Genomic DNA, 18,503 nt, shown 5'->3' on the forward strand with positions numbered 1-18,503 from the left:
TGCTTGTCATTTACAGTGACCTATTTTCTCTGCAAGCTTTTGAGGTATTTCTTTCTAACTCCAGAAACTTCTATGAGATGCACCTTAATGTGGATTTCTGTTCATTTATGTGCACAACAATGACTAGGCAATATATTAAAATTTCATTTATATTTTTTTCCTGGAGAACTGCATTGAATTGAGCTCACATTATTTCCTTTTCTTCGTTTCCTGTTTTTTGATCTCCAAGTCTTTCTGGATTATGTCCAGTTCATATATTGAAACTTTGGGATTGATTCTGTAGTTTTCTTGTCTGTATCTTGATTTTGAGCTTTGGTTATATTTTCGGGGAGGGGAGGTGAATTTATTCATTCTTTCTTTTTTTTTGGTACCAGTGATTGACTTTGTGCTTGCTTGTCAGGCAGACGCTCATGCCACTGAGCTAAATCCCAGCCCATACTCTTTTTAATATTCAAGTTCTGCTGAAAATTGAATCTGTTATATTTTTGATTTTTAAAAACTTTTGGTTTCTGAATATTTATCTGGAGTAGCACTCTGCTTTTGGTTTGGGGATTCAAGCTATTTGCTCCGTCTCCAAGGATAGTACAGGTTTCATTTTTGCAGTTGTCTCCTTGCATTGCGCCCCCCCCCCCCCAACGTTGTGGCCTCTGTCTTTCATGTTAGAATGGAATTCTTGACTTCGTACTTACAAAAAAGCAACTTAGAACATCCAGGTAAACATGTATATGTATTATATTTGCACGAGTGATGCTAAGTAGCTGTTGCCCTTAGATGTTAGTATATCTATGGGTCTTTTGCCTTTAGGCTCTGGGTTTCTGAAAAAAAGACTCTCAGATCTGCTGCCTTCTCCAAAATTGGGAGCTTAGTTACAGGAGAGTGCTTGAAAAGGTCTCACTTTGGTTATGTAAGGCTAATGCTGGTCTTTCAATAAAAGCTTCATTTAGCAAAATATGAAAGCTCTAAGAGTTGTACTTGCTCACCCATCGTCTATGGTCTTAGATTATAAAGCTTTCATACCCTGCCTGGGACACACATCTACGAGGTCTTTTGACTTCTACAAACATGCAGCAGATCTACCTGTTTTTAGCTACTTCTCACATCCTGGCCATCAAACATAGCTGATGCCTTCAATTCTTAAGATTTTTAAGATTGTCTGCTATGAATGTGCATACTTGTTGGCTTTTCTCCTGTGGACAGAATAGAAAAAACAAATAGAATGAGGAAAAAGGAAACCTAAGATATTACCTTTGGCCATCTGCTTCTCTCTCTCTCCCTCCCTCCCTTTTTTCCCCTCCCTCCCCCTCTCTCTGTCTCTGTCTCTCTTAAGTTTTTGACATAGGGTGTAGCCATGTATTTCAGGCAGGCTTTCCCCTCAAACTCATGGCAGTCCTGCCTCAGCTCCTAAGTGCTGGGATTACAGGCATGAGCCACCGTGTCCAGCCCACCTCTCATTTTGACAGATCTTTACATATATATGATCTGCTTCCCAATCCTTCCTGCTCTGTGGATTCCTTCCATTTTTATAACTTCACTGTCATTTCAGGGAGGTTATCTCTCAGGACAGAGGTTCAGGCCTTTGTTTAAATGGGAGAATGTTAATTCTCCTCCTAGTTTCACTGTAGATTTACTATGAAGTTCGACGAGATACTAAACAGTTGTGCAGTTGATACTTATTAGTTTTAAGAAAGCTGATTTCTTTTTTTTAACCGTTGGAGTCAGCATGTTGACAGGTCTGTCTTTGTTCTTTTTTTTTTTATTTTTTTATTTTTTGTCTTTTCCCTTTTTATCAGTACCAGGGATCGAACTCACGACCACCTGCTTGCAAGGCAGGTGCTTATGCCGCTGAGCTAAATCCCCAGCCCTTCTGTCTTTGTTCTTAATCACATTGGAGTTCTCCAGCTTTTTCTTTAACAAGTTGTCTATTGTAGATGGCAGTGTCTACCGGGGCATTTATAGATGCTGCGTTATGGAGAGTGTGTGTGTTGGAAATGAGAACTTTTCCCCTCCCTCCTTTTAACAATACATTCTTTCCTTTCCTCTCATTCTCATACATCAAAAGCGTGTTCTCAAGAGCAGCAGAAAAGTAGTTCAGTAATGCAGTTCATCTCTTTCTAGAAGAACATGATGCAGTTAATTATTGTGGCTTTGTTGTGAATGACTAAAGTTAGAGCCTTGGTTAATACATTTACTTTGAGAACCTGTGGAAACTTTACCTAACTAAATAATTTTTAATTGTATTTTTATTCAACTCTTTACAAAACATTGCATAATTGATTAAAGTTTTGCTAACATTATAATTCCTCAAATCTCTGTTAGTTGCAAATTACTCATTAAGCTTTTTTGCAACACTTAAAAAATAAAAGCCAAATTAAAAGCTAGAACTTAAAAGGTTATTTCTGTTAACACGTAACGGAATGGGTGCATTAGGTACATCATTTTAAGCAAACTATAGTTAAAGAGAAACTGAGTCCATCTGGTACTTTTTTTCCCTTTTTTTCTTGGCCTATTAGAGCCACATGTCTTTCTCTGGCAGGTAAATGTGTCCCTGTGGAAATAAATTGATAACTTGCTCATTGCCTCCCTTAGTGAGCTCCCAGTTTGTTTGACATTGTTTATACACAGCAAAAAGGACAATCCCTGGCATGTGGGAGGGTTTCAGTATATACTTACTTATTTCATTGCTAAGTAGGCAGAGAGATTGCAGGTGTGCTAATGCATATTCTATTCAGGTAGGCTGCTGGCGAGTGTATGTACTATGCAGTTTGCAGTGAACACGTCCATGTTTTATGTGTGGAGTAAGTGTTGCTGGGGTCCATTGGAATTGGACTCTCAGTACCCAAGATGATGGTGCAGGGCAATGCTGTGGAGCCTTGCAGGGGTGGGATCTCATAGCCTGCTCTTGGGTTATTTGGTCTTGGGCTGTGCTCTTGGAAGGCCTTGTGGGTATCAGTCTGTCCCTCTCTGCTCCTGGAAGGACATATGATCCCTTGCTTACTCCCACATGGTGATATAGTGTGGTGATATGGTCAGGAGTGGCCTGTGCACTTGGGCCAATGCTCTGCTTTTGGACTTTGAGCCACGGAAATCTTTTCTTCCTCAGTAGCCCTGTAGTGATAAGAGCTAGTGCATCTTGCACTGTCTCCCTCTTCCTGTGTGTGCTAGCCTGGGCGCTGCTCCCTCTGTTTGTCTTCCCAGTCACTGTACTTCTTCACACAGGGCAGACAGGTCTGTGGTGCGTTCTACAGCATCCCAGACTACCTGGGTGTTTCCTTCCCGGTTAAACCAACTTTCTATTTTTTTTTTTTTTTTTTGGTCTCTTTGCGACAGGGTCTCACTGCAGTTCAGACTAGCCTGTTATGTAGTCTTGCTCATTATTGTAACCGCAGCACTATGTCCTTAGGCGGACTCTTAGGAGATACACAATAAGTATTTATTCAGAATAACTTATCTCTTCCACAAATGGTTGCATGGATGGGCAGATGAATGGGGTTGTGAAGCCAAAAATTGTGTCCTGTCTCCCTGCCCATTTGTAAGACTGTCCTTCAGTTTGTGCTTCCTGCCATGTGTCCACTCATTTGTTCACAGCTCTGTTACTCAAAAGCAGCAAACCAAAGCACATTCACTTGATTATTGTGCGTGGAATGGTGCCTCTGCGGTAAGGCTCAGTCTCATAACTTAATCACTTGAAGTCAGGCTTACAGGTATCTTGATACCTTTTCAAGTAATGATAGAAGTCTGCTTTCATTTGTGTGCTGTCATAGACCTTTGAAGTTTTGTTAAAATGACATTGGTTTTGTTTTATTAGTGATGATGAATCTATTTTTAAAAACTCAGTAAAATTCAAACGAGTTTCTAAGTTTGTTTTCAGCCAAAGGAACTTGCCTACTGTCATTCAAAAAGGGTGGCAGATTTATTGAGTTGTATTTTTGTTTTATTAGTACATGTTTGTGATGCATGATGTGTGGGTTGCTTGTTGGGGAGTTAGTGCATGCATGTAACACGTGTTAATTCCTTTTCTCATCTCCTTTCCCTCCCCCCGCTAACCCCCTCGATCTCTTGATCCCCTTCCCATTTGAGAAAGATCTATCTCCATACTTTCCATTATTGATCTTTTATTTTGCTATTTATAACTTGAGTTTCCCACATAACAGAAACTATGTGGTATTTACTTAAGCCTGTGTCTAGTTTATGTAATTTAAGATTATGGTCTCAAGGTACATCCATTTCCTACAAGTGACTCAGGTTTATCTTTGTGGCAGAGTAGTACTCTGTTGTGTATAAATACCACAGTTTCGTTATTCATTCATCTGTTGATGGACATATAGAGTGCTTCCAAGATTTAGCTATTATGAGCTGTGTTGGTATGAACGTGGATGTGCATGTATCAGTGCAATATGACGTCTTTAACTCCCCAGAGTCCCTGGAAAGCTCCCCAGAAGGGAAATAGTTGGATCAAATGGAATTTCTATTTTTAGTTTTTTGAGAAATCTCCATACTGATTTTCACAGTATTTGTACAAGTCTACGTTCCCAGCAACAATGTAGAAGGACTCTCCCCTCCCCGCCCCAGCAGACTCATCAACATTTATTTTTTTGATTTCTTGATGATGGCCATTCTTTCTGGAGTAAGGTAAACTCTTATTTTTTTGTTTTGATTTGTTTGTTTAGCATTTCTTAATGTATTTCTTCCCTATTTGTACTTTGTCTTCTGTGAGGTGTCTATTTCACATGTTCATTTTCTGATATGGGGTCTTTTATTTTAGGATGCCTAATTTTTTTTGAAGTCTTTATATATTCTGGATATTAGTCCAGGATCTGAGGAATACTTGATAATTGTTTCCCATTCTGTAGAATGTCTTTTCACTGTATTGGTTGTTTCTTTTGCTGTGCAGAAGGTTTTTTTTTTTCATTTATGTGTTCCCATTTGATGATTCTCAGTACTATATCCTGTGTAGACTGGAGTTTTGTTGAAAAAAACCTCTGCCATATATTACCTATGACTTCAAGAGTTTTACCTCTTAGCTTCTGGCAGGTTAAGTGTTTCTTTAACATTGAGGTCTTTGGTCCTTTTTGATTTTTGTTCAATACATGGCAAGAAATAGTAGTCTAGTTGCAATTTCTGCATATGGGTACCCAGTTTCCTGGTACCATTTGTTAGAGAGGCTGTCTGTCCTCTAGTGTATATTGTTGCCCCTTTGTCAAAGATAAAATAGTTGAATGTTCTTGAGGTTGTTTCTGTTTCCTCTGTTGTGTTCCTTTGATCCACCTTTCTATTTGTGTGCCACTACCATGTATCACTGTAGCTTTGTACTAGAAGTTGGAAATTGTGGCTCCTCCCCCTTTGCTCTTTTTACCCATGACAGTTTTTGCTATTCTGAGTCTCTTGTGGTTCCATATAAATTTTAGGGTTGTTTTCTCCAGTTCTGTGAAGAATGCTGTTATAATTTTGAATAAATATTAGATTAAATCTTTATGTCAGTTTTGGAAGTACACCTATTTTGACTTTACCTACCCATGAAGAAAAGGGTACCTTTCCATTTTGTGAGTCCTTTTTGATTTCCTTATTCAGAGTGCTGTAGTTTTCATTGTAGAGACTTTCACTTCCCTTATTAGGTTAATTCCTAACCATTTATTTTTAGTGCTATTTTGAATGGTGTTTCTTTCCTAATTTCTTTTTCAGTGGGATCTATATTAGTGTACAGGCTACTAATTTTTATATATTGATTTTTATATCCTGTACATTACTGAATTTGGTTAGTAATTCTAAGAATCTTTTCATAGATTTTTATGGGTCTATTATGTAGAGAATTGTATGTAAACAATGTTAACTAGACTTTGTTCCTTCCTCTACATACTCCTTTTATTTCTCTTTCTTGCCTGATAACTTTTGCTTATATTTTATTGTATTTAATAAGAGTGATGACAGTAGACACTTGGTCTTGTTTCTTATTTTGGAGGAAAAGCTTTCAAATTTTCCCCATTATGTTATTGGTGTAGGTTTGTCATAAATGACTTTTATCAGGATTGAGATAAGGCGCTTTGCCTATTTTCTTCAGTGTTTTTTTTTTTTTTTTTTTAATCTTGAAAGGATGTTAGATTTTGCCAAAGGTTATTCCTGTGTCTGTTGAGATGATCAAGTGATTTTTTTTTTTTTTTGCCTTGGCTTCTGTTTGTATGATTGATTATATTTATTGTAATCAACGTACATGTGTTGAACCATTTTTGTATTCCTAAAATGAAGCCTACTTAGTCATGTTGTATGATCTGTTTGCTGATTTGTTGCATTATGTTTGCCAGTATCTTGTTGGAAACTTTTGTATCTGCGTTCATTTAAGACATTGGCCTGCAGTTCTTCTTTTAGTTGAATCATTGTCTGGTTTTGGCATCAGGATAATGGTAACTTCTAGGAATGACTTTGGGAGTAATCCTTTTCATTTCATTAAACAGTTTCAGGAGTATTTGGCGTTCCCAAAATTTCTATACTATTACTTAATTAATCAGGACCTAAGCCAGTTTTAGTTGGTATTTTTTTTATTGTTGCTGCATTTGATTACCGGTTAATGGATATTTTAGGGCTTTTAAATCTTGGTTCACATTTAGTAATGCATATGTATCTTAAGAATCTATCTCTTCAGAATTCTCCAATTTGTGGGCATACAAGTTTGTGAAAGAGTTGGTAATAGTGTTCTGGATTTTGCCAGTGTCCATTGTGATTTCACTTTGTTTGTTTGTTTGAAATAGCATCTCACTCTGTAGTCTGAACTGGCATTGAATTCACAGTGTAGCCCAGGCTGGCCTCAGATGCACAGGGATCTTCTTACCTCAGCCAGTGTTAGGGTTATAAGTTTATACCTTTTTCATTTCTGATTGTATTGATTTGGATTTTCTCATATTCATATTCTCTCTCTCTCTCTCTCTCTCTCTCTCTCTCTCTTTTTGATAAGATTGGGTAAGTGTTTTCTGTTTTGTGCATTCTTTCAAAGAGTCAGATCTTTGATTTACTGATTTTTTTTTTGTCTTTATTTTACTGATTTTGGCTCTGATCTTTATAGTAGCTTCCTTAGAGTAGCTTTAGATTTGGATTGGTCTTGTTTTTCTAGGACCTTGAGGTACATTGTTAGGCTATTTGGGCTTGCTGTATTTTTTTGATGTGAGCGTTCACAGCTAGTAATTTCTCTCTTAGGAATTCTTTCATTGAGCCCCATAAATTCTGCATTTTTGTTTAATCTAGAAACTGCCTTATTTCATCCTTCATTTTTTTTTTTTCAAGAGTGTGTTGGTTAATTTCCATGTGTTTGCTAATTTCTGTGGTTTCTTTTGCCATTAAATTCCAGGTCCTGTGGACTACAATATGTAATATGTATGCTTTGTTAGCTAGTATGTCTCTCTTTTGGGGGAGAAGAGATTTTTTTTTTCTGTTATTGAGCAGAATATTCTAGACATTTATTTTGTTCATTTGTTCAAAGGGTTGGTTCAATTCTGGTATTTCTTTGTTGATTTTTTTATTGTTCTCAGTGATCTAGTTTTGATAGTGAGGTATTGAGTACCCCCAATATAATTGTATTCTTGCTTCTCTGCTCTTTTAGTTCAGTAGTGTTTGTTTTATGAAACTGAGTGTAGTGTTACATATATAATTGTTATCTCTTCCTGTTGAATTGTTCCCTTAACCAATATGTAGTGACCTCCTTTGCGTCTTCTGATTGCTGTTTTTGAAAATAGGATGGTCACTCTTTGTTTTTGGTTCCCCATTAAATTGGAATATTGTTTTCTATTCTTTGAGTTTTAGTCCATGTATTTCTGTTTGGGTTAAATGTGTTCTTCGTATATACCTGCTATAATGCTGAAAAATTCCTTGTATATTTCCTGATGGCTTGTAGAGTTGTCTACAAATGTAGAATTTTCTCTTTTCTTTATTTTTCCTCCTTTGTAGAATTTTCAAAATACATTTTTAGATTTAGAATATATTTCAACCACCCACTTTCAAGATCTCTTTCACAAACCTACAATTTTCTCTCAAATGTTTTCATGTTACAAAACATCCTGTTTGCCATTTTCCTTATATAACTTGTAGTTTTTTGTTCAGCATGTTGAAGTGTAGTGTAAAATGTATAAAGATCATGAGGTTAAAATAGGCCATGTTAGTGAGCCATGCATTCATTCATGAACAGCCTAATTTCATCCAAGCAGGCTACACATCTTTCCAGGACTTGTCCTCTGCCAGCTACCAGACATTATTGTATGTAAGTAAAACATTACACTGGGCCTCAGCCTTATCAAGAAGTGCTTGAAACTGCCAGAAATTAAGAGCATGAGCCATTATATAATTCACTATATTTGTGACGTCTTTGAAAATATAGTCTTAATTTTTTGCTGCTCCTACCATAAAAGTCTTGATGTATAATACTGTGAAACTGAATGACTGGATTTAACAAAGAACTATATGAAACTAGAAGTTGCCCCCACCATGCAAGGTGCCCTGACACTAGTATTTGAAATCACTTTTTCTGATCTTATGTCTTATAACAAAAAAGTCTCCATTACAGTATTGTAGAATTCTATATCCCTTGTGTTGTGTTCTTCCAGGCATAGACACCATTTCGCTAGCTGTCCTCTTACAATATCATTATGAGCACAATACAAAATTACTGCTGGCCTTGCATGATTACCTTTTGTAAGCCAGTGGTCAACACTTACCATGGCCAGGACTCAATCTTTAACAGTATTTCTGCTGAGCGACATGTCAGGGATGCATTTCATAATTTTCTTCTTGTGTAGGAAATCGTGAAAAAGGAAATTACTCCTAGACAGCATGTCCATTTTGATAAAATCAAGGAACTTACCATGTTTTTGCTAGGCCCAGTGAAATTTGAAAGCTAGAAGCTTTCGGATAATTTGTTTTAGATCAATAATTGCAAAAGCTAAGACACCAGGAATGATATTTCCTCAGGTTTCCTTTAAAAACTTTCCTTTCAGCTTCACCAAGTTGGGCAATATTTTTGTGGTTGGTGTCCACAGTGCCTGTCTGACACTACTGTACAACACGCAGCACTTTCACTGAACACAATAAATAACGTTTTCCCACTCCGTTCAATCATTCAGTCACTTCAAATGACTCTGTCTAGGCCTTTTGGAATAATACCCTTTTTTTTTTTTTTTTTTTTTTTTTTTTTGTCTTTTTTGTTTTTACCGGTACCAGGGATCGAACTCACGACTGCTTGCTTGTAAGGCAGGCACTTATGCCGCTGAGTTAAATCCCCAGCCCCCATATTTTTTCTTTTCAATTTTGCTTTTTTATTTTTGGTAGTTATTTTTTTGTTGTCCAGAACTTGGAATCTGTAAAAACATGATTTCTTTTTTTTTAGATTTTATTTAAGGAGAAAAAGAAGGAAAAAAAAAGAGAAAAAGGATACAAGTTATGCAGAATTTCAGAAAAAATAAACAGTAGGAAATCATTAGTTGATAGATTACATATTATTATCTTAGAAATAGTTGTTCAAGTTACAAAATTAAAGCATATAGAGTGGGCTTTCAAACAGTGAGACTGCAAACAGTTCTGTTCAATGATCCAACAAAACTCAGTAATATGGTTATCTATCTTATACACTTAAATATACATGCAGTTATATCCTTTGGAGCACTTTCTTTTCTGCTCTTTTGTACAATGACAATTACACATTTTGGGTTTTATTACTCCCACAGTTCTTATTACTTTTTTTGAAGAGATTAAAACCAAATGCAACATCTCAGAACAGAGTCAGTCAAATCAAAAGGATGGACATAATACATAATGTAAAAACAAAATACAAGGTGATCAACAATGGTTACCATACTGCCTCTTGCTATCTTAAAAAGAATTGCCTATATCATCAGTTATAATAAAATTGAACAAAACAGTAAAGAATAAAACCAATAAAACCAAAACATTGGGCACATTACAGGACTTCAAAAGTAGATAATAGTCAACCAGAATGGGCATCATAATGAATCTTATTGTCTTTACAGTTGTTGCCTATACTTTCAAAGTATCAAGCAAAGCAGAATAGAGGAAAATCAGTCAAAGCAAGATGGTGAGGGCAATACAGGATTTCAAATCAAGTTAATAGGAAATCAAAGTAGGTTACTATAATAAATCCTGCTATTTTTTATTTTTCCCTTGATTAAAAAGATAAAAATAAATAATTTAAAAAAGGAGATTGAGATTAAAGAGGGCATAACAACAAAAGAGCGCAGGTCAAAACATAACCATTTAAAAAGCAAAATAGTGTTTCACCACAATATATCCTGACATAAAAGTAGTTACCATAGTGTCTCTTTCCTTGAAATCTTTGAGTATAACTTCATATACTGTAGCACCACACATATCAATGTAAAACCATTCAAGAGAATGACAGTATTACAGGGTATTTCAAACCAACTATCAGAAAATGAACAATGGTTTCTGTATAATCTCCTTGTCTATAAAAGTTTTTGTTTATATTAACACATATAATAAAATCCAATAAGGTACAACCTGTTAAGACCAATGAAGACAGAAGAATAAAATCTTGATGGGACTTCAAAACAAGATGATACTAAATCAGCACTAGCTATTATGATGTCTTGTTTTCTCCAAAATAGCTGTTCCTACCATCCAACCTTCTGTGTCTCGTTTCTGTTGAGCTCTTTTTCTGTCGTTAGTTGTCACTTTGTCTTCTTCATTTTGCTTTCTACTCCATTTATTGTGGGCTTTCTGCCACTGTTTCTGGAATCTTGGTATTTTCCTATTTTAGAATATCCTGCAGTATTCTCTGCAGAGTTGAATTGGTGGTTGCAAATTCCCCTAGTTCCTCTTTATCCTGGAAGCACCTTGTTTTTCCATCAATTTCTAGGGATAGTTGTGCAGGATATATCAATCTTGGCTGGAGGTTATTATCTTTCAAAGCTTAATTTATTTTCCCCCACGCTCTTGGTGATTTGATGGTTTGTGCCGAGAAGTCTGCTGTAATTCTGATGGATGTTCCCTTGTAAGTGGTCTGTTTCTTGTCTCTGACGGCTTTTAATATTCTGTTTTTATATTGGATTTCTGGAATTTTGATTATTATATGCCTGGGTGTAGCTCTGTTTGGGTTGTAGGTGGCTGGAGTCCTGTATGCCTCATATATCTGAGTATCTTTACCTTTTGCTAAATTAGGGAAATTCTCTTGGATTATTTCTGTGAGTAGCTTTTGTAGTCCATTTGTTTGTGTCCCTACTTCTTCTTTTACATTCTTAAGTCTTAAGTTATAGATCCTCTTGTCATCTTCTAGCCTTTGTATTATTGCTGTTTGTTTTCTTGTTATTTTTAAGAAGTTTTTCATTTCATGTTCCCACCTTACAAATCTGCCCTCCAGTTCAGATAATCTATCCTTAGTTTCTTTCAAGCTGTTATGCCAGCTTTCGATAGAGTTTTTAGTTTCCTAGTAATGTCTTTGAACCTGCTTCACGTATTCTGGGTTTTCTCTATTTTCTCCATGAAGTAATTCTCCCCTTTTTTTCTGTTCTTCCATGCCACCATCTGTTTTTTCTTGGGTGGTGCTTAGCATTTCTCTAACTATTCTACTTATATCTTGCTTTATTTCATTAAATACTTCACTTTTGAGCTCATCTGTGAGGCTCCAGAGCTATTGCTTTATGTCTATTGGTGCCGTGTCTGATATTGCATGTTTTCTGTCCTCCTTTGCATTTACCTTTCCTGGATCAGTGTTCTCAGGATTGTGGACTGAGGACTCTTTCTTATTGCTTCCTCTTCCCATTCTTTTTGTTCCTTCCATACAAGTGAATGTAGGAGGCCCAATTTTTTTTTCTTTTTCAGTTACAGTTTGTTTGAATTGCACTGGCTAGGTGTTCCTGCCCACTGCCGTGTACTAGGGAAACACAGACCTGAGCAGCGTCTGCTGGGCCCGCCCCTCCAGGTCAACCTACTGAAGGCTTCACCGCTAGGGTGCACCTCCAGGCGCTGGGACCTGGTTTGGGCTAGCCTACTGGGTCTTATTCAGCGGTGTCATGCAGGCCAGGCACTCCCCACCATTCCCGCTTGAGAGGGGAATATGTGGCTAATGCCACTGCAGTGTCCTGTTCTGGCAAGTCTGCCCGGTCCCAGTATGTCCTTTGCTGGAACCTCTTACTCTATGGAAGGGTCCCTGTTCCGCTCACTCACCACAGGTCAATGCAGGGTTCCCTGCCAGTCCCACTCTCAACTCTGTTTACCGATTCCCACTCTCAGAGCTTTCACGCGTCTCAGAGGTAGCAGGAAATTCAAATCGCAGCTTCCAGAGGTGCGGGTTCCAGCTTCTACGCTGAGATTTTATCTGTTCCTGTTGTAGCACTGGGATTGCATTTCCAGTTGGTTTCTCTCAGCTTAGTTCATTCCTGGGTCGGCAGGGTATATCTTCCCTTGCTTAGGACTCCTTGCACCGCACTATTCCTGAATTCTAAGTGGGGTATCTCAGAGAACCTCCGTAGCTGCTCTTGTCTATCTGCCATGTTCTCCCGGAAGTCCCTCAAAAACATGAAATTTAAAAATAAAAAGTTGAGCACCCAACACAAATCTATCCCTATACCAAAAGTAGCTAACACTATTAGTTAACACTAAAAAGTTGGGTATTCCCTGAGTCAGCAGTCTATGACAGTGATTTGCAGCTTGTGTTCCTCTTGGATTTGCTGACCACCAGTGCAAGGGGGCAATGTTCTAGTGACCACCAGCTTTTGGCCTCCTTTGAGAAAGGCATCGGTGTTTCCTGCCTGGTGGTAGCTTGTACTAAAATCACAGCCAGTCAAAGCAAATGCATATATTCTTGCTCTTGTTTCCATAACTTCTTCCCAAACAACTAAATAGTATCCTGCAGTTTCAAATATGACAGGGGAACAACACAATAATAAAAGAATCTCAATCTCTTAGTTCGGATATCTCTTAGCTAAATCTTAGGCACTAAGTTTCATTTTTTTCATAAGAAAACTCAAAGCTAGAAATCTCATGTTATATTAAAACTCTTAGCCAGTCCTAGGAAATACATACATATTCTTGGTAGCACATTGACCAGCCATGTGAAAGCTTGCACAAGTCACAGCTTTGGCATCATCACCTAGTTCCACTCCTGCTCCCTGAGCATGTACGTGGCTCCTGCGGGCACCCTTATCTGATGCTTGGCTGCTAGAGTGACTTGGTTCATGTGCCCCCTGTAGTAATGTGCCTTAGGTTTGCTGCCACTGATCTACTGTATAGTTACCTTTATAAGTGATTCTTTGCTTTTTTGTGGCTACTTTTAAGATTTTGTTCTTGTTTTGGATGTCTGAGGTTTTGACTATGGTCTGTCATGAAAAGGTTCTTTTTTTAAATAATTTTATTTTTATTTTTATCTTTATCTTTTTTGGTACTGGGGATTGAACTCACAACTGTGCCCTTGCAAGGCAGGTGGTTATATGCTGCTGAGCTAAATCCCCGGACCAAAGGATTGTGACTATTTAGGGTTCTTTATGCCTCACTTACCTGTATGTTAAGTTCTTTCCTTATTTGGAATGTTTTCTGCTATTATTTCAGTAAGCAGATTTTTAAAATGTCATTTCTACTGCCTTCTTTTCATTCCTCCTAGTTAATCTCATGTTAGTTTTTTTGCATCATCTAGGGGCTTTTGAATCTTTTTTATGTTCTCTTGCTGTTCTTAGGGTATTTCTTATTAATTTGTCACTAACAGTAGCCCTGTTTTTAGATCTGACACACTGTACTCAAATTGATCACTTCTACTTTAGTAAAATTTCTTTATCTTCTGAATTAGTCATCATGCTTTGCATTGTTTTGTTGAGCTCTATTAGCTTTTTATTAGTGTTGCCTGTAGATTCACTAGTTGTTTTAATTGCCTCAATATCTGTTCACGTATATTTCCTGTGAGCTTGCCAATACCTTTTTGATTTGTTTCCTGCCCTGATATCTTTTAAATAATTTGGTGTGTGACTTTTGGTTTTCTCCCCTTTCATGCCCCATGGATCAGCATGGGACAGTTGGGAGCTTCTGGAAGCAATTTGTTGTCTTGTCTTCTCAGATTGATTGATTGTGTTGAGGCTTGCAGTGGAAAACTTTCATTTTTGGGAAGCTCTTTAATTAATGTCTAGTTTTCAGTGGTGTCCCCTATGCATGGTTACCTATTGATCTTTGCATTTCTCCCAGGATCCAACCACTTTCTTTTACTTGGGATAGGAATGTATTTTGCTCAGTATCCAGTTCTCTGGGAATGGGCCATAGTATTGCTAATGACCCTAAGGCAATCAAGATACTGACATCCAAATAAAAGCAATTAAAAGCAACAACTATGTCACCTTGGCTATAGCAACAAAATCGTCATCAATTATAGCATCAAATAGACCACAAATATTGACTCATCCTAGAGGCCAATGGTGTACACCTTTAACATAGAAAAGAACAGCTAAGAGGAATCAAATGCGGATCTGCTATTGACCAGTTGAATCTACTAAATGGAATAACTTTGTTTCTTCTAACAAGAGTACAGTGTTGAAAAAGCAGAAGTGTAAAGTTAACTAGCTGTGTAGAGATTCATGCAGCTTAGCGGTTATACTAGTGAGGATAAGAGAGGGTAAGGGCCGGGTGTTTAGCTCAGTGACGTAAGTGTCTGCTTGGCAAATGTGGTCATGAGTTCGATCTTCGATACCAAAAAAAAAAAAAAAAACAAAAACCGATGTAGTAGCGAATAGAAACAATTTGAAAGTGTAATCAATGGGATATGAGAAGTAGGAGAGAAAAAGTCAGAGGGGGGTCACATGGAGGAGGAAAAGGAGAGTAAGGCTGCTGGAGAACAGTCACAGCAAAGAAGGAACAAGAAAAAGACAGCAAGATGCAGGAAATAGAAGAAAGATAAAAGTTACAAGAGGGTAAAGAGGAAAGGTAAAAGGAAAAAAAGGAGAGAAAGAAGCCCCCAAGCTTCACGAAAAACTGATGAAGGGAAGATGAAAATAATAAAATACAGTGTAAGCAAACAATTTTTGTGCTTTTGAATCGGTGATTTCTTCCCAAGATCTGCAGTCCTTGGACCAGCCAGTCGTATTTTCCCTGCCTGCCTTTGGGACCTGTGGGTGTTTAGCTGTCCTTCCTGTAGCACAGACCCCTCTGTTCCCCCCAGACTGTGGCCGCCATGCATTCTGAGCCATGTCCTTGTCCCCTTGGTACACGCGACAGTCACGGGATCTCGTTGCTGCAGTCTGTCCCTTGGTGCTGTCCCATTCAGGGTCAGGTTGTCTGCTTAGTCCTTCACCTCTGCTTCCCTGTGCCAACGATGTAAACAGAGCTGACTTGGCACTGGTGGGTGGCCGTGTCTTGCTTTGGGGTTGCTGCGTGCCCAGTGCAGGCCCGCTTGCTCCGTGGCAGTAGGGGACCTAACTGGTGCAGGTCTACTTGTTCACCTGTGTGGAGGGGCGTTGAGCTGTATTTCATATTATTCATTGAGTGTTTGTATTAGTCTTCCATTGCTGTAACAAAATTCCTGACATAGGTTATTTATGATGAAAAATTATCTTATTTATAAAGAGCATACATGAATTGAAAGAAAGAAAGCTTCTGTCTGGGAGAGAGATAGAAGGGACCCCAAGTGGATTGCCCAAGAATTTATAATTTATATAACATAAAGCCACTCTTTTAAAATTTGCAATTTGGTGTTGTGTTTTTAAAAAAAAACTTCTTTACAGAGCTGTGCAGCCATCACTGCCATATAGTTGCAGACTATTACATTATCCTCAAAGACTCTCATTCCCATTGTAGTTACTCCTCATTCTACTCCTGTCTCTATGGGTTTTCCAATTCTACTATATAATCATTTTTGTCTGCTTTCTTTCACATGCTGCTTGGAAAAGTACATCAATGTTGTAATAATACAGTGATGCATATTCATTTCATCTTATGGCTGAATAATGTTACATTTCTGTCACATTTTTGTGTATGTCTTCATCTGTTGGAACCACCTAGGTTGTTTTACTTTTCATTCTTTTGACTATTGCTACAATGATCATTTGCGCGTAAGCTTTTGTATGATTTGTTCTCAGTTCTGTTGGTTGTATCCCTGAGAATGGAATTGCTTAGCCATAAGTAACTGGAAGTTCTGAGAAATTGCCAGAGTTCAATACCATGGCAGGCCACAAAGGATTACTTGGTGTCTTTGTCCAGTCCTAACTCCAAGCGGGCCCAGAAGGTCTTGTTAACCAGGATCCCTCAGCAGGGGAATGGGAGAGATGGAGAGAGGAGGGAGAATGAATGGATGCATATGATAAGGATAGCCCCAGGCTGAAGCCTCTGTGCTTGTTTATTGATAGAACCAAGAAGCAAAGATAAAGACAAAGGGAAAATGAAGTTTGTGCAGGAATTCACACAGGAGGCACAGGTCAAAGTGTTCTGTTACGGGATGACCTTAGGGCCAATCTGAGTAATAAATTGCAGTGTTGGGGTGTTGGGGAGGGTGGAGCATTCATTCCTTAAAGCTTTGTGTTTGATCCTGTTTAGACTTATGACCCTGTGGGAGATAGATCTCTTAATCTCTAGCCATGCGTTCTGGGAGGTTTTGGGTGTGTGGTTCCAAGAGTCCCATCTTACATGTCTCTGGCTAATGCCCCCGCACCACTGTGGTGGCAATGTTGTATCTCTTCCCAGAAAATATAAGGGTTCTAATTTTGTCACATCCTCACCGATACTTGTTATTATCCTTTCTTTTCATTACAAGCATCAAATTGTTGCTTTGTTCTTGTTTTGATATTTATTTCTGTAATTTATGAAACTGAACTTTCCACTTATTAGCCATTTAGATACCTTCTTTGGGCAGTATCTCTTTAGAAAATACTGTGTCAGTTTCTAAATTATTTGTGTTTCTTTTGTTGAGCTTTAAGACTTCCTAATATATTGTGGATGGCAATCTTACTAGATAAGATTTGCAAATATTTTCTCCCATTCTGTGTGACTTTTCACTTTAATGGTGTCCTTTGAAGCACAAATGTTTTTATTTCCAAGACATCTAATTGTTTCCCTTTGTGTGTTGCATGTCACATCTACAAGAATCATCATCTAGTCTAAGTTTATGGAGATTCATTTCATATATTTTCTTCTGTTAGATTCATTTCATATATTTTCTTCTGTTTTTATAGTTTACTTGTTACCTTTAGGTTGATTCTCCATTTGGAGTAAATTTGAGTGTATGATGCGACAGGGTAGGTTTTACAACTTTGTTCTTTTCTGCATGGATATCCAGTTATCCCAGCACCATGTGCAGAGAAGCCCTTTTGAGTTATTCTCACTGACTAGCTCTGTGCCTAGCACATGTAGATACTCAGTAACTTGGAGAAGGAAGAAAGAGAGGACTTTTGAGACAGGCTTTCCTTATGCAGTCTAGGCTGGCCTTGAACTCATTTTGTAGCCCTGGCAAGCCTCAAACTCACAGCAGCCCTTCTGCCTTAGCCTCCCAAGTACTGGGTTTATTGGGTTGTGCCACCATACCTGGCAAGAGGACTTTTAAATAATGAATTACAGCACTCTTAAATACTTTTCTAAAACTATTCTGTCTTTCCTTTACAATAGCTTTTGGAGCTGTTTGACAGTGAAGATCCTCGAGAACGGGATTACTTAAAAACAGTCTTACACAGAATTTATGGCAAATTTCTTGGTCTTAGAGCATTTATCCGAAAACAGATTAACAATATTTTTCTAAGGTAAGTGGAGGATGGGGGTTCAGGGGAAGCGATGTTGACATTATTATAGAAGTATTAAGTAAATCTCCAATATATGAACACGATATACTGATTTTTAGTCCGTCTCTCTCCCCTTCCCTCTTGTCTTTGAAGGTTTGTTTATGAAACAGAACACTTCAATGGCGTAGCTGAACTATTGGAAATACTAGGAAGGTAGGCACTTTCTGTGTTGTCTCTGTTCTCAGGTAAATATCATGGAGGTGGCACAGTGAGGTGCTGGCCTAGGTCCTCTCCTTGGTGCTTAGCCTGTTGCCCAGCGGACTCTACACGGAGCGATTTCCTGTTCCCCTTGGTCCACCACGATGTGTGGCTGATTCCACTGGTGCGACTGGAAGAGCTAATCCAGTCATTGCTGCAGACACAGTCTGTCAGTTGTGGTCAAGCCAGTTAGACCAGGATGCCTCACTCCCCGAAGCCTGGTTTCCAGGCTGCCCTGTCATTTGCCACATCTGTTGAAAACAAGTTTAGAATGTGGCAACAAGATGGCCATTTTCATGTGGACTGAGTGCCCAGTGCTTGGCTCCCACGTTCAGCTGGACAGGGCGCTGTTGTGGAGGTTCCTGCACACATGAGAAGCCAGAGAGTGATCACTCAGCGTTTGCCTCCTATACTGGGAGTGGAAGAGGGCAGTGTCACCTGCATTTCTCTGTGACCACGCTGGGCTGAGCGGGAGGGAGTGAGAGAGGCAGGCGATTACATGGGAAAGAAGAAGAGAGGGGAAAACAAAGGTTTTTGGTTTTTTGGGGTACCGAG

General features: G+C 38.3%; 1 protein-coding gene across 3 annotated transcripts in view; it reads left to right on the plus strand.

The window, feature by feature from the left end:
• Positions 1 to 18,503, plus strand: part of Ppp2r5e (protein phosphatase 2 regulatory subunit B'epsilon) — a 165,729-nt gene that overhangs the window by 129,794 nt on the left and 17,432 nt on the right. For all 3 annotated transcript variants that reach the window (XM_003472326.5, XM_013155274.3, XM_063240998.1), the window contains exons 6-7: positions 17,581 to 17,711; positions 17,844 to 17,903. In XM_003472326.5, coding sequence (XP_003472374.1) covers positions 17,581 to 17,711; positions 17,844 to 17,903 — 191 coding nt within the window. The remainder of the gene's footprint in view (positions 1 to 17,580; positions 17,712 to 17,843; positions 17,904 to 18,503) is intronic.

The sequence above is a fragment of the Cavia porcellus genome, unplaced genomic scaffold, assembly GCF_034190915.1.
Source record: "Cavia porcellus strain 051 isolate PalLab524CR breed Dunkin Hartley unplaced genomic scaffold, mCavPor4.1 scaffold_31, whole genome shotgun sequence".
NCBI classification, from domain to species: domain Eukaryota; kingdom Metazoa; phylum Chordata; class Mammalia; order Rodentia; family Caviidae; genus Cavia; species Cavia porcellus.